Source organism: Scophthalmus maximus, chromosome 9 (assembly GCF_022379125.1).
Source record: "Scophthalmus maximus strain ysfricsl-2021 chromosome 9, ASM2237912v1, whole genome shotgun sequence".
Classification (NCBI taxonomy): Eukaryota; Metazoa; Chordata; class Actinopteri; order Pleuronectiformes; family Scophthalmidae; genus Scophthalmus; species Scophthalmus maximus.
The window spans coordinates 9,624,022-9,640,515 of NC_061523.1; the positions used below are offsets into that span (position 1 = coordinate 9,624,022).

The following is a 16,494-nucleotide window of genomic DNA, read 5'->3' on the forward strand; positions in this document are numbered from 1 at the left end:
ATGACGGGGAGCCAAAAATACCAGACTTCACCACCGTAACCACGGAGACCAATTAAATGGCCTTCATCAATTTTGAATGTCCACGTTGCACCTGTCAGTCTGGCACTTCACTGTAGTACTCGTAAGCTGATAACTTAAGATTGCTTCTACAGAACAGGTAAGTACAATTTTGTCACATTCAAACTTTGACAGAAGCAGTTAAAGGTCAAATAGAAGTCACATTTCCCACGCGACTGTGCCAAAACCTCAGGTTTGCTGTTGTAGGTTGAAAGACAAAGAACCTCAAATCTTTCGAATGTTTAATCCATCTTTGTCCTCAAATCTCAAACGTCTGCCCACGGTTGAGGCCATCTCACTACAGCTCTTCTTCCCATGCTCCTTCCACTCAGTTCTCCACCTTAAATAGCTCTCTATCTACAAGGAGTCAGTTTCAAGTTGAAAACATTTGAATACTGAATTATCGTGGGTAAATATATATTTTTTTCTTTAAAGTTGGACTTGATTTGGTTGGGCTGAGTTGCTGTTGGCAGAGGGCTGACCCTTGAACTGCTGAGCAGAGAATCTGTGTGTTCTTTGGGTTATTTTGCTTCTCCTCTTCAGTGGGGAAATTTACAACCCTGTCTTCTGTACAGCGTCTGGGGCCAGAGCTGGGATTAGACTGTGACCAGCAACAGAGCCCATGGATCACCATAAATTTCCACTGATTGAATGCAAATTGGAAAAGTACACTATGTATGTCGGTATACATCATGAGAATAAAGCTCGCACAACAGACATACACGCGGCACGTGTGTGCCCATTCTCTACACATGCAAGTCTTATTTTATGTGCACGTGTTCGCATGTGTACATGCAAGTGTTTATGTGGTGAGCAGGCAACGGGCAGAAATTTATGGGCTACACAGTGGCTAACACATTTGCATTATAAATCTCAATTACATAGCATTATTTGTTTACCAGCCCTCTTAGATGGAATTCTTATAAGGTGCCCTGCAGAGGAGGGTCATAAATTCTTAATAAACTGCAGTGCAGACCTCTGTACGGCTCTGACCTAAATCCTGAAAGCTCATCTCTGCACTACACTCATTTCTTTAAACTTTAATAAGGCTCTATTACACATATTTAACCGTTTTTTCAGAAAACCCCAAACTAGACCGACCGCGTCCACCTGCATATTTCTGTTAAACACAATATGCGTGGACCCAAACATGCCTCGACAAAGTCTCGCGAAGGGAAGCGCAGGGTAAGATGCTTTGCTATCAGTCTGGGACCATCTGCCGATGTGTTTTATATGAGGGAATAAACCCTCATAGGCCCTCCAGGCCAAAGGCACAGAGCGCAAGTAATTAATATGCCTAGGTTAATGAGCAGTCCTAGCATTGCCTTTGCTCCTCTCTGACTCTGTCAGTATGTGTGCATCTTGGTGGTGACTCATTTAACTGCTGCTGCTGGAACATAGAGACAATCCCAACATGCCATGCCTTGGCTGAAAGTGGGCCTGTGGCATCTCCTGCCTAGTTGGAGATATGACCCTAAATATAAACCGCCTGTGTAAATAAATACATTTAAAAAAAACCTGCCACCTGGTAATTATACTGCTAATTAAAAGGCGAAGGACTCTTAATGGATTCATCTCTCACGAGGGATCTTCCTTTCACCAGACAAATGCACTGCCCCCCCTCTCCTATCTTCCCATCATCCTCCTCCCCTCTACCCCGTGTCCATCCCTGGGAGCTCTGGCTGATGTGTTATGGCTCAGTGTTGCCTGGTCTGCTAGTGTTCTGGTCTCTGCTGAGAGAGAAGGGCTAAGGGGGACAGCTGGATGGGTTCAGAGGCTGGAGGGGTCCACGCTCTTGGCAAAGACTTCTGTTCAAACAGCCAAAGCTCGTCATTTATTCATACTTTGAGTGCTTCAAACCACAAAATCCCCAAATAGTGTACACACACAAACATATACATAAACATAGGCGGGGAAAAAAGATAAAGAAACCAGTAACTACCGATAGTTGAGGATGGAAGAAAAAAAACAGTCACCTCAATCTAACACATCCATACACATGTGCCTGCAGAGATACAGGCCAGTCGCACGCGCGCGCGCGCGCGCACACACACACACACACACACACACACACACACACACACACACACACACACACACACACACACACACACACACACACACACACACACACACACACACACACACACACACACACACACACACACACACACACACACACACACACACACACACACACACACACACACACACACACACAGAGAACAGCTTCTTCCCTGTTCAGATGACTCAGAGGCAATTGGGTCAACACAGGTACGACTGTGACTTTGTGATAGACGTGGGCCTGTAATATTAAGGATCTGAGGGCACCTTAAATAAAATATCACACGTGCAGGGTTCTCGGAGGCCAGCAGCTCATTATCTCAGACTACGAGGGGGAGATCTGTGCTGAAAGCAAGATGTAGATGCTTCCAGCGTGTGTTGGCATAATTGAAACCCCCGGTTGGGCCGAAAATCGGACAAAGGTAATTGATACACCTCTTACGCCCCATTTGAGTATGAGTAAAATTGATGGTGAAGTGTTTAATAAGCATGAGGCTTTTTCTGCCGGCATCAGCACATGGTGGAACATACTTCTCATGCGCCCCAGCACGCAAACAACCGGGAGAGGGAAAAAAAGCTACGATTCAGAACTACATGATCCTTAAATTAATTATTAACTAGTGCCATTTGTAGAGAATCTTGTTAAGACCCTAACCCAAGTATTTAAATTTGCAAAATAGATCAACATATTTGATCAAGACGGATGCAAAGCACTTAAGACTGAAACATTCAATTTGAATGAACACATTATTTAACAAACACTTCATGCAGTTGCCATGTTTCCACTTAATAACATCAGTGGAGATAACGCCTCCAAACAAACGCCTCCAATGTTATCGATATCTGACAGCAATCATGTCAGCGTGAGACTGGAGGAGTGACTGTTCTTGACAGAACTAGATGAGAACCACAGCTGGGTCATCTCCACCACACAAGTCAGCTAAATCTTTAAGGGAGAAGACTCTGTCTTGTCGCAAACCTCACTACTAAACTCTTCCACGATTTAACAACAAAATGTATACATATTTCAGACACAGAGGCAATAAGTCTCTGCCTTAGTGATGGCACATGAATAAGTTGGGGGATAAATCATGTACAGTGTTTCCCTGAGGAGCGGTACAGTGCAAGTATTCAAGTGAAATATGAGGCCATGGATAATTGAATGTGTGTTTCCCCGTGTCAAGGACCACTCCCTTTCTCCAGGGAAAGGGATATATGCAGAGAGATGATGGAATAGGGAATTGGGGAGTGGGAGATGGAAGGATGAGAGAGAAGGAGGGAGTGTTTCAAAGAAATTGGTAAAGACTGGAAAAGAGTGTCTCATGAATAACACAAATCAAAGCAGTTGTAAACATCTGAAAGGCTTTGCTGTGCGAGCCTTTCACTTGGATTTGATTATAAACGTGCAAATGAGAAAAAAAAACAACAATTAAATAAAAAGAATGTGATGAAATTAAATTTCATGTAGCGAATGTTGTTTTTCATGCAGTCTTGGCTTAAAGTAACAACAGCAGAATGTTCCAAAAGTTTGCCTCTGAGTTTTTAAATATGACTCGCACGCATCGCCGTTAAAAGGACAAGATTTAAAAACAAAAGGAGGGGCTGTCGAGAGGCAATCAGTATGAAAGCTTTGCCTTTTCAGACTGTGCGCCACACAACAGCACGGAGCATTGTCAGTTCCTTTAGCAACACAGCAGCAGAGAACAAGTTGTGCATTTGGATAATGAAAAAGTTTACTCAACTCCCAACTTCACAGTGTCAACTGGTGCATTGTATTCAGAACATCCATGGCTTAATAAGTGGCAAATGTAATTTCTGATGTAAATTAATGACGCACACAATGATGGGATGCATCCCTCACTGCAACACAACTGCATGATTAAGTGAAACAGGATTTACAAAAAGGAAAAAGCTTAATTTTTTACAAACAACCCCCGTCTGAAAACCGTCATTTTGCAAAAGCTAGAATTTTGCGCAACATTTTTCTTTAAGAGTAAGTGAGTACATTCCTTTATCTGTCGTTTGCGTCGCTGCACAATGGCTCTGACAGTGTCGATGTAGCAGATCACTACGGCTCTAATTATATATTGGTAGATGCAGGCACAAAGGTGTAGTCTACACCAAACTCTCGGGGATGGAGGTTCATTAACAACTTACGTTGTCAGCGATGGTGCGGCCCAGTTTGTCCATTCTCGATCCCGCCTCGGCAATTTTTTTGGCAGCACTGATGACGTCGGACGTATTCTTCAGTGGCCCCTTTCCCCTGCGGAGAGAAAAGTGGAAGGATCAGTCACAGTTTGTGATCAACTGCAGCCTCATTCAATATGCAGGAGGAGCATCTCAGTCATGGAGCAGCTGTTGGTTTTAGAAGGTTTTTTGTCACTTAGAGGACGGTATGGATAGAGCGCCATGACTTTATGAGACTAGTTGAGGGAAACGTCACATAAGTGTGTGTGTGTGTGTGTGTGTGTGCTTACGCACAGATGATTTTGAACAACACACTCTACCACCATATTGGTCAGTCAGAGATGAGAGGGCTGGGACCAGAATGAGATCATGCTGCTGCACCATCACCCACCCCCTTACGAAATAGGGTATTAACCCCATTTTGCAGTACTTAAGCAAATGAAAGACAAAATACACTAATAATGTGCTTTTAAAAACTGGCAGCATAATCATACTGAAGAATTCTGGTGAAAATCCTGATTCAAGAGGCCATCGTCTTGTACCAGTACCCAGTGCCTTTCATATCATAACAGAAATCCTCAGTTTAATATCTAGTATGAAAACAAGAGACCATTAAAAGAGCTCCGGGGAAGCGCTCCTCTCTGTTAATTTTAGAAATCTCTTCATGTGCTGTGATGCCATGTGACGTAAATTGATGTGATGTAAGTTAATGGAAATTGATATAAATTGACGTGATAGATAAATAGTTATATATGTACTTTCTTGATCTCAATGGGAATATGAAAAAACAGAAAACAAGGTTCTGTGAATTTATGTAAATCTACTATATATAGATGGATATATGTATTTCACTATTTATGTAAAAAAAAAGTGATATGAAAAGTGTGTGTGTGTGTGTGTGTGTGTGTGTGTGTGTGTGTGTGTGTGTGTGTGTGTGTGTGTGTGTGTGTGTGTGTGTGTGTGAGTGAGTGAGTGAGTGAGTGAGTGAGACCGGTTTATTAGAAGAATAAGAAGCAACTTGAACTAGTTTCATGTCAATAGCTGGAGATATATTGGCTGACTCACACACAAGCCATTTATTTGCATGGTCATTTTCATCCAGGTATGGGATTAAGAGGAGCCACAGAAATGAGGAGAGAATTGAACGTGGAGAGATGAGAATACAATTCAACTGAAAGGGCGCTGCTCATTGTCCTAAAAAACACTTCCAGGCCTGACCCTCGTTGAGTCAAACAAAGCTGGTCCCAACATGGGTCAGTCCAGTCCAGCTCTGACCTGACCCGCTGTAAAGCTTGTCAACCCTTTTTCTTTTTTTCTTTTTCCCCTGCCCCCACTTGGGACTCTGGGACACAGTTGGCAAGAGGCACAAATTGGATTCAAAGCTTCTCTCTCTAGGCTAAAAAACGAGCCATCCAACCCAGAACAGATGGAATTTTGTGTTCTGTTTCTCTCGCTTCCTCTTCCCACTCCTCGCATCTCCCACCCTTCCCCTCTCTCGCTCTCTATTCACTGCTCTGCTGTAAAGCGAGACAGGGTCCTAGGCCATGCACCGGAGCACATACTGTGAGCTCTCTGGGGGCAAGTCAAACCCCGGGGGAAAGATCTGGAGGCACAGCGATGGGTTCTTTGAGGGAGGGGGGAGGAGGTGGTGGGCAACATGGAGCATTTTTAATTGAGTGCAGCTACTATAATGCTAATTGTCCCTATAAAAAAAAAAAATCACATCACAAAGCTTCAAATACAGCAAACCGCTTATTTCTACCCTAAAAATCCCCCTTACAACAGTCCCTCACCATGTACAGCTCTGTGTAGGTGGCCATGTGAAGACTGGGGAAAGCACAAAGAGGACATGTAGAGAGACAGGAAAACTCCTGACAAGGACACCATCGCAGGATTTTCATAGTGAATTCATACATGTAGAAAGGGCTGGGAACGCCAGGTCTGGTGACAGCTGTAGGACTCCATACGGGTGTGCACCACATCAGACTGAGCACTCCACAGCCCAGAGTGCTCTGAGACAGGTGGCTCCCAAATATGTTGCATGTATCCAAGCCACACATGCCTTATTCATGAATGCTGCCACATAGCCATAAGCGATGCGGGGAGTCAACAAGAATACCTCTCACTCTCTGTAGCTTTGTCAGGGGAGAGGTCCAGATCAATTACCCCATATAGCATTAACCTTGGCAGGGCTTGGTGCCAGCTCAAGGTTGAGGGGGCAATAATTTGGGCGTGGGCTGAATTAGCCAGCTACTGACCTTCCATGTGCTGCTGCCGCGTGCAAGAGTGAAGGCATTATGTGAAGATATATATATTCAGCCCTCAGACAAAAAGCAGGATATATGGAGCGCAATCCAAAGTCTGAGTGCGCCACATAAAAATTAGCTCATAAATTATCAATCTCTTAAGATTAACTGACCTGATAACACCAGCAAAAGAAGAAAATTAAATAATTCCATTTCCATTCCATTCTATTTTTACAAACGATTTCAATTGGCAATAACCAAGAATAGAGAATATTTTGTACACATTAAAAGTGAAGTCAGGCCATATTGACATCACTGAGGTCATAGAGATTTGAGCTCCAATCAAAATACTCTATTCAACTCATAACTAACAAAAACTCAGCAACCCAGGGTAAATATTACTATGATTAAAAACAATATTGTTTTTTAAGGAATCAAATATATTCACTAGAAAAGCAAACCTCCTTTAGAATTCTGTGTACCCATACCTTTAATGAATCACACAAAAAATGTCAAACCCGATATGGCCTAACATTCATATCTAGTACTTCACAGCGCAACACACAAACATGGCTGAGGTGCTGTAATTGTAAAAAAAATGTGATCACGCACAGAAGCACATGCAGTATATATTCCATCTAATCAAAACATGGACAGCCATGAGACTGAAGCAGCATCATTAACATTCAAGTTACATCCGTGTCTACAGTGGTTGTAATGTCAAAAGCAGAAATTACTTTTTCCTTAGTCTTTTGGATGAATAGGATTCAGATAAAAAAATTGCAGGTTTTGTGTAACCACAGTTTAATCCTGGCTGTGTTCCTATTTGGAGCTTTGCTGCAGGTCTTCAGTACTGTACTTCTTTGGCCAAGGAGACGGGATCTTTGACCCATTCAGAGGATGAAGGCTGAGTGGCACAATTTCATCATCGTTGCGGATGTGACTCAAGAGTGAGGCACAAAATGTCCTCTGAGTAATTCACTTGAATTTTTAAGAAGACACAGTCATACAAATGCTGTAAGGCGCAAATATATTCTACCAGTTAAAATGTTCCCTCACATCCTCCACATGCACAAACATTCACACCGGGTAGCTGCTCACAAAGAGACAGAGATGCTGTTCAACATCTGTCAATATTTTATCCAAGGTTTACATTTGTTGGTTGACCTCGTCATTTAGTAATTTCCCCGTGCTTTGTGTGTAACAATGTGAAAGGTCATTATTAATTCACAGCTCTCCTTTACAATGACTCACCACGTGGCTATTTAAATACAGTCCATTTTACCATTTACGAGTCAGAAGGACTTAGAAAAATTACTCGTTCCCCCTGGTTACTCCATACCCTTTTAGAATACGTCTCCACATGCATCTCCACTTGAGATCCGACCTCAGCCCCCCTCCACGCTCTATGCAAATAAACGCGTATAGCATTGCTGTTTGCAGAGACCAAATGTGTGGTTGTTTTAGCCAGTCTGACAATGACAGACGGGTCCGTTGTCAGTGTGAGAGTGAGCTAGTGAGTGAGGGAGGGAGGGAGGGAGCAAGAGAGATGCGATTGAATCAATGCACTGTGCACAGGTCTACAAGGAAATAAGATTTTAGCCATTTTAAATAATAATTTAAAAATAATAGAATGCCAATATGTGGTGGTCAATGTTAATATTGTGGTAGTGGGCACAAATAAATCAATGTAGGGGAAAGACTGTGAAGTGTAAAAAAATCAAATAAACATTGGTTCACTATGAAAACTAGTGGCCCAGAGGATGTCAGATAAGTAGGTGTTACTTCAACTGGCTCAGAACACATTTGTGTTCACACAGCTAAAAGAGCAAGGAAATATACATCCCACACTACTGCCAAGTGTGTGTGCGTGAGTGGTTTGGATCTCAAATCTGCCCTCTGAGTATCTCCACACCTGCACTTGGAGCCGTCCACTTGAGAAATAGTCACTGGAGACTCATTTTAATTCCAGGTGTGACCTGTCGTACTTCCAGCTGTCCACTTGTGACTGGCTCTCTCAGGACTAATGTTAATACCAGGTCTAAACAAAGACTCTCAGGGTGTGAGTGAGGCACCTACAAGAGGTGGGACTAACCACTAGTCAGTCAGAAATAAGGACGCCTCTCAGACCTGGTATCAAGAGCTGTCAGATAACAAGTGGACATTAAGTGGACAGCTGGAAGTGGAAGTATGACAATTCAAAACTGACATTAAACTTGTCCTGAATGTGTTACTGAGCTTGAAGTGCACAGGGATGCTGTGTTTGTTACAACACACAAACCCAACGACCAAGTGTGTTAAATGCCCAGGGCCCCGTTCAGACCTGGTACTAACATTAGTCCTGAAATATCCCATCACATGTGGTCAGCTCCACAGTGAGCATGTCAGCTCTCACCAGGCACTCTCCTGTGCCTGGTGTCTCCTGTGACAACTCATGATCCAATCTCACTTCCCTGCCCTTCTTGTAAATACACACGTGTATTGTTTCTGTTGGCGAAGACCAAATTATGTTTTAGCCAGTTTGTCTATACAGATGTGTCTGTTGTGTGTCTATCAGTGTGGAGGTGTGAGGTGGAGAGAGCAGAGCCAGAAGGGGCTGAGTGAATAAATGTGCAAAGCATTACAATTTTAATCATTTTAACATTGTGACAGTGGCCACAATGCTACATAAATCAATGTATGGGAAACACTGAGAAGTGTAAAAACACGTCTGGTTCATTTCTATCTGAAGTCGGAGGACATAAGGCGAGTGGGCAGTTCTTTAATGTGGCCCAGGATGCATTTGCATTCAAACAGCTAAAAGAATGTGGTCCCGTGTGTCCTAGAGTGATGTGATCTGAGCGATCAGATCTCAAATGCGCCTCAATACATCTTGGGTGTGTTCAAACCTGAAGTTAGAACTGACCACTTGTGATCGTATCACTCAGGACGGATGTTAACACCCGGACAGAACAGAGTCTCAGATTGGAGGTGAACGTTTTATGAAACCAATGTTGATTCAATTCAGATTTTTTTTTTACATCTCCCACAAGTAGTTGGTAGACACCAACACTAGTGAAATATGAACCAAGTTTGTGAGTTTTCTATAAACACCCACAGCTTGTAATCACAGAATCTTTCAGACATGCAGTTTACTGCAGAGATGTTTCATATTCCTCCAGGAGACATCATGATTCTGGAGATGCTTTTGGAACCATTTCTCTACCATCTTGAGTGTCTCGGCAAACCACTGACAAGGGTGAATATGGCCACCCTGTAGCAGCTCTGCGTTCAAGATTTACAGTGCACACCCAGCTTTATTCATGAACCAGAGAGAGGGAGATTTGATGCACTGCTTATGGTTGTGCATATTAAGATTAGGGAAGTATGGAAAAATAATCAAGAAGAAAATCCTACCTACAGTGCTGCTTAAGGAAAATGAAGAGCATTGATGCATGAATAGTAGTGTTAAACTGGATGCATAGCATTGTGCAGATTTGGGTAAATGCTGAGAAACAAACGCAGGCTTATTGGGTGATGTGGGGTTTATTTGACACTGGCTTAACTTAAACGCACATTTTGTCTTGAAGGCGTTTTGCTTGAATTGCACAACTGCAGGAATATTAATATGAGGAGAGGTTAAGATGGCAAAATGCATAGTGGCCCTGTGAATGAAGAAAAGACAAATATAGAGAGTTTAAAGTTTGACTTAATTGTCAACCAAAGCGATACTTCAAAATGTGCTACCATATTAAAATAACATTCAGGGGAATTTTGAGGCCAGGAAAATGTCTACAAATGGGGTTGAGCCACACTGTCAGTCTGAACTCACCTGGTGAAGTCCGTCATCTCCATCATGATCATGCACATCTGCTTGGCCAACACTATGATGTCATTGCCGCTGTCATCCCACTTGGATACCTCAGCATCCAGCTTGCTCTTCTCTTCCTGGAAGCTCGCCACCTGTTCTGCGATCTTCGCCTTCTGCTCCTGGGGCAACTGGGCCATGATAGCCTGGAGGAGGAATTACGGGAAATGTAGGAGGGTTAGCACACTAGACCTCAACATACTGTTAGTGCGGCCATTTCTGTGTCTCCGGGGCATTTTGTTTTACATCATCCCCTATGGTTTCCATGGATGCAGAAGAGCTTTCTTGCCAGGCAAGAGCATGAACCACAGTGGTGCTTGCAGTGAGCAGCACTTCTGTGTTCCTAGTTCAAATTTTTTCACATCAGCCCTGCCATATTATTCCCTAATGAACCTTACAATATTCAGTTTTTATTAAAATATTCTGAGAGGAGTTAACTTAATCCATTTTGATACAGAGGTCTACGTTAGTGGTGGTGGTTTTGTTGTACTCAACCACATTACACAGGTTCAGAATGAGGTCCACAGCCCATACAAGGCCAAGAGCTCTACATTATACATTAAACTCAGTGCTTATGGATACTTCAGTTAAAAAGAAGGGCATTTGTTTTGCAGTAATTATTATCATAAAATGTAAATTTGAGCATTTCTATCCAGGGTCTTCGGCTGAATAATTAAAGGAGAGTTTTCAAACAAAAAATCAGATATTCAGTGAATGCGATTGTGAGGTTGACGTGAGCGGACACGTGAGAAAAAGGAAAATCAAATAACATCACAAGACCATTTATTCCCTTACAGGTAAAATATGACTCTTTCATCTGAGCTTCAATACAGCTGTTGAGGGAAAAGCTAAATGTGACTGTTTTGTTAGCTTGGGGCTTTGCATACCTCCAGCTAACAAAACAGTGATAAACAAACAAAAAAGAAACAGCATGATGGAAATGTACAAATGGTACTGCACCATTCGGAGATGTTTTAAGATTAACTCAAAACTCTGTATAATCTAAAGGTAAACTAAGCAGGATTTGTCAGCTGCTGCTTGTAAATAAACCATTCAAAGTTGACCCCTCCCCCCGCCGCTCAGCGAGGCAGAGAGAGCGCCGCAGTGGACACGCACGCAAGAGAGTGAATGAGGAGAGGATGCGGCTTTAGCAAGAACAAAGCGGTGAATCAAAGAAAAACGTTATTTTCTGAACGTTTCGTAGCGGATACATTCAAAAGCATAAATCAATACGCCCACGCCTCGACACATCCTGGCAGCATGGTGCCTTATTGCCATATTTGTGAAAATACAAGTGAAGTACAAGCTCCTTCCTGATCACCTTTGCCTCTCTGCTCTGTGTATGCGTGGCTCAGTCCCAGTCAAACAGACCTGCAGCTCTTTATTCAGCCATGATAATGACACAGACAGAGAGCAGAGAGAGGAGGGAGACGGACATAACAATTTAAACTAGTCGCTCGTATAAATTTTCGCATTCATCTTGGGCACTGTTATTAGCTGCGGGCTACATTCCCTCTGGCTCACGGCTGCGGACCAGAAACATCCAGAACACAGGAAAGCAAATAAGAGGAGAACACAGGAAGGCAGCAGGTCTCTGCAGACAGAGACTCAGACTTCCAGAGGGTCACCAGTGATGATTAAGGCCCTGTCTACACGAATGCGAATTTGTTGTAAATACGTAGAAGTCTTGCACGTATGGGCCTCCCATCCAGACGCACCCTGAGTTTTCGCTGCCTGAAAACGCACTCTTTTGAATCCAGGTCCCAGGGTGGAGAAGATAAATCTCCCCCCGTGCGTTTGTGAATTTGAGTTCGTGTGAATGCCAGATACGCATACGATCGCGCCACCCCACCCCTCAACAGTCACCTCAACACCTCTTTAACAGTGTTATGCACTGTTGCTTCATTGTAGAGCCCCTCCGTGCCCCACTCTATCACTCCTCACATTGACAACATACCCATCTGCGATAGTAGGACTGACCATTTAAAGAGACGGGAAAAATTCTGTTTCATCTGGCCTGGTAGACTGTGAAAAAATCCAAACAGTTTTTGCCATCCTCGGGAGACAGACATAACATTGATAGTTTCTGCTGTAGCCCTGTACATTCCCACAACGGTCAACAGTTCTCAACAGGTGAAGATGTGGCATTCGTTTCACGCGCTCTAGTTGAAATATTTGAACTCGAGCGAAAAGATTTGCGTGATGTGATGTCGCAAAAAGCCAATAAGCACAGAGATTCCCCCGAAGTCACGGACTTGGGGTTGTATTTAATCGCACGATTAAACACAAACGACCCGGTGGGAACGCAACGAGAAAATTGGCTTTGGGTTTGGTCTGAACGCACCATAAAAAAATAGATAATTTCTTACATATACGTGGGTCACATGTTCTGTGGTGGTGTCGTGCCAACTGTGCGTAATTGTAAGTAAAACACCGACTGGTACAATATGGGCATACATAATATAAATCAAACATTTATACATGTTCTGTACGTTGTGTGGACAGTATTACAACTGTTAATTCATCCTATTGTACCAAGTGATTTAATTTAGCCTCTAATGCATTGTCAAACTTAAACTTAATCAAGTTCAATGGCAATATCGGACGCAATGATAGAAGATATATAAAGCGTGTAAGTCAATATTGAACCATCTTCAATCATGCCTCTGTAGTGTGGGACACAATAAAATTGTTTGCACTTTCTCTGTTGCACACATCTCCCACTGCTCACCAGGTATTATTGACGCCATTTGAGAGGTAAAGATTTTTGAGGCAGGAGATCAGACTCGGGAATATCTATAAAATACTACGAGATGCAGTTTACAACTCACCCGTGCACTCTGGCCAGCAATGAGCTGGTCATCCTCTGTCTGCACACTGGTCCTGCTGCGAACATCAAAGTCCTCGGTCTCAAAGTCAGAGTCGTCCAACTCCTCTGGAGTCTGTAATGTCACAACAGAGCAGGAGAAAGGAATCAGAGGGAGAGCAATACAGGAGAGACAGATCAAGAGCCAAGTGTACAAGGTGGGGAGGGGCAACAAGAGAAAGGGTAGAAAAGGGAGAATGGGTTAAGAAAAAGCAGTTAGCTATGAGCGAAGAACATAAAATAATATTGGCATACTACAGCCTTTTGAGCACTATGAAATAACCAGCCTGCTTATTATCTGTGAGAAATGCCCTGGTGCTGCCAGCCACAGCGGCGTCAGATAAATGTCTTCTTCCCCACAGCATGGTTCTAGAAACTCTAAAGTCTAAATGAATTTGTAAATCAAGTGTAATATGCTGCCTGTGCATTTTGAGACGGAAAATGAAGGTGAGTTCTGGTATGAAACATATTGGGAGCAAAACGCTTCAGAATTCCATCTGTCGCTGCTCTCGGTAGAAAAGGCGGCCACGGCTCGAGTTGTGTTCTAGTCGAGTGTTGCTATTTCATCTCCGATTCTGCACCTATTCCTGAGCATTGAATGCAAAACAAGCCACGAGCAACTAATTTTCCATAAATATTAATATTTGAAAAATAATTCCTTTCTCAACAGGTCATGCTTGCGGCAAACACACAAAACTGACTGACAAGAAAATGTATTTTGTGGTGATACGGGCACAGGAGGATGATGTGGACCGATAAAGGTGCATTATCACACCTCTGCTGCTACGTGTGCTTATCAAGCTGTCTGAATACCTCCCTTCTTTAATGGATTTGGGACCCTTACATCTAAAAATAGCTGAAGGTCTCCGAACAGCCTTACACGCTTTTGTGGAATGTAGAGATGCCCTTGTTCTCAAGGGAACAGGGGTACGGTTTCAGAGACAACACTGTAGTGACTCACAGGCATCTTTTTCAACCCAGACAATGCTGTTCAGTGGGGCAGAGATATCACCTGCAGTGGCCTGTGCAAAAGATAACCTGTGAATGTGGGAGGCACAGCGATGATAGTTGGTGGTGAGCACCCAATGGGAAATCACTCAAGAGAAGCAACGGCAGTTGTGCTCTTTTAATAAAACAAGGTAGATGTTAATAATATTTTTCAAGCTGAGGCAAAAATACATCTATCAATATTTCATTTTGTAATGTCCAGTATCTCCATTTTGTTTCTGGAAGCTGAAATGCTCAGTTTCACCTGTATAAACGCCATAGCTGTTTTCAGACATTTACATATGGATGAACGCAGCAGGAGATTGTCTGGGTCCAATGCGCTTACACCAGAACATTCAGGTGAGGCATGGCATCTGAGTAGAGAACAACTCACTCGCCGGGAATCTTCTGGATATTTTCCTTCTGTATTCTCACGTGGGCTCACTCCAGACATTTGCCAGATATTCTAACAAGGGTGTTGTTGTAAAATGTCCAGGGGCAACAATTGCGTTCTCTGATGCAGTCCCTTTTGGAAAAGTTCAGGAAAATGTCTGGACATTCTGCTCATTACCTCTGTGAGTTTCTTTTCTTTTTTTGTGGAAGACAGAGCCGGGAGAAACACTCTGTCCTGTGACGTAGCACACAAATCTAAAGGTAGCAACAGCTGTCCCCTGTATCTCCCGTGTGTGTGGCCCTGGTTTGAGACAGCTCGATGACTGGGAGGCATTTTCTCTGATGTGGCTGCAGGTGAGGAGAGGGTCCTGTCCACCTGTCAGATATCTGAGGGACGTCCAACACAGACTGTCTGTGCACCACTTACAGAGGTCAAAGACGTGTCTATTTTAAGTAGCCCGAACCACACACTTGTCTGCTCTGATTTAATGGTAGGTCACAGTGCAGTGTGAGTGGCTGAGGGTTGATAGAAAGATGGCAAGTGTGTGTTCAAGTGCGTTTGTGTGGACATGCCCTCAAGAGAAGTTGTGTCACAGCACTCTGAAGCTGATTTGCAATATTTCATATTTCTTTGGACTCTGAGATAAACATCCCTAGTTTCACATGTAAAATGAGCCACTGGTGGACAGTTCAGCCGAGCACTGTGTTCTTCTTGAGAGATTTTTATGTTTTATGTCTAACCTCATTACAAACAGCAACAATCAACAGGAAGCATAACGAGACTGCTGTGTTGATGCTGCTGGAAACTCAATAACTATTTCCACCTGAATCATCAGCTGAATAATCACCACAAAACCTGTAATGATTACCTCTCACACCTGATCAAGAAATCTTGGCAAACCCAGGGGAACTTGATCATTTTTCGTCTTAGATAATGGATGAAGTCTAAGTTGAGTCTCCTGCTATTTCTGCTTCCAATTAATGGCCAACTGAGTCTGATGGATTAATTATAAATAAGCAAGATTTTTCATAAATGTTTTTTTTGAATGTATGCACACCTACACACACCAACCCACCGAGTAGTGTGCAGCCTGCCCCACGGGCCCAGTGCTAACAGCTTAATCATTCTGGATAACAAGAGTGGAGCCGGGGCAGATGGAATTTGAATGTGGTTCCCGGTCCAACTAAAGAATGCTAATTAAAACCTCCATCTTAAATCAATTGCTTATTATAATGCAAATACTGCATGATGGTCTCCCTCTCTTCTGGTTTTTGTCCATGTCTGTGCAGCATCGTTAATGAGAGCCCGGGCAGAGTTTGGGAGCACCACTGTCAACACAAAATCTGCTGTCAACACCAATGATTACAATTAAAAAGATTAAAGCCTTGGAAATAATGGAAGGTGGCATAATATCACCAACCAGCCCACTGTAACTCAAAGCGGTAAATGGATAATTGGGTACCGTTACACATGAGAAGCAGTTTAGACAAATCAACTTACGTACTAGTTGTACTATAAAGTCTTAGCAACTATCAATTCTTCTTTAAAGCTGGAGTGCGTTTTGTTGCGGGGGCTTATTGTCAGTCACTTACATAAAGCTTTGGCGGCTCCGATCCACCATCTGTCTCCGTTATACTTCTACTCGAGCAGAGGCCATTAACCCACAGACAACCAAGACTGTTGTTAGACGTGAGTGCAAGTCTGGTCAATTAGGTCGGCTCTTGCCTGAGACAAGTTAATCATTGGCTTCTAGGGCTGCACGCATGTACACTTTCTCACATACCATTAAAAACAGCATCTGGTGCCCAGACCCACATCACACACACACACACACACACACACACAC

At 43.1% G+C, this 16,494-nt stretch overlaps 1 protein-coding gene across 4 annotated transcripts in view; it reads right to left on the reverse strand.

The window, feature by feature from the left end:
- Positions 1-16,494, reverse strand: part of ctnna1 (catenin (cadherin-associated protein), alpha 1) — a 69,871-nt gene that overhangs the window by 8,487 nt on the left and 44,890 nt on the right. For all 4 annotated transcript variants that reach the window (XM_035649406.2, XM_035649407.2, XM_035649405.2 and 1 more), the window contains exons 14-16: positions 13,233-13,343; positions 10,366-10,547; positions 4,279-4,384 (exon numbers count right to left, since the gene is read on the reverse strand). In XM_035649406.2, coding sequence (XP_035505299.1) covers positions 4,279-4,384; positions 10,366-10,547; positions 13,233-13,343 — 399 coding nt within the window. The remainder of the gene's footprint in view (positions 1-4,278; positions 4,385-10,365; positions 10,548-13,232; positions 13,344-16,494) is intronic.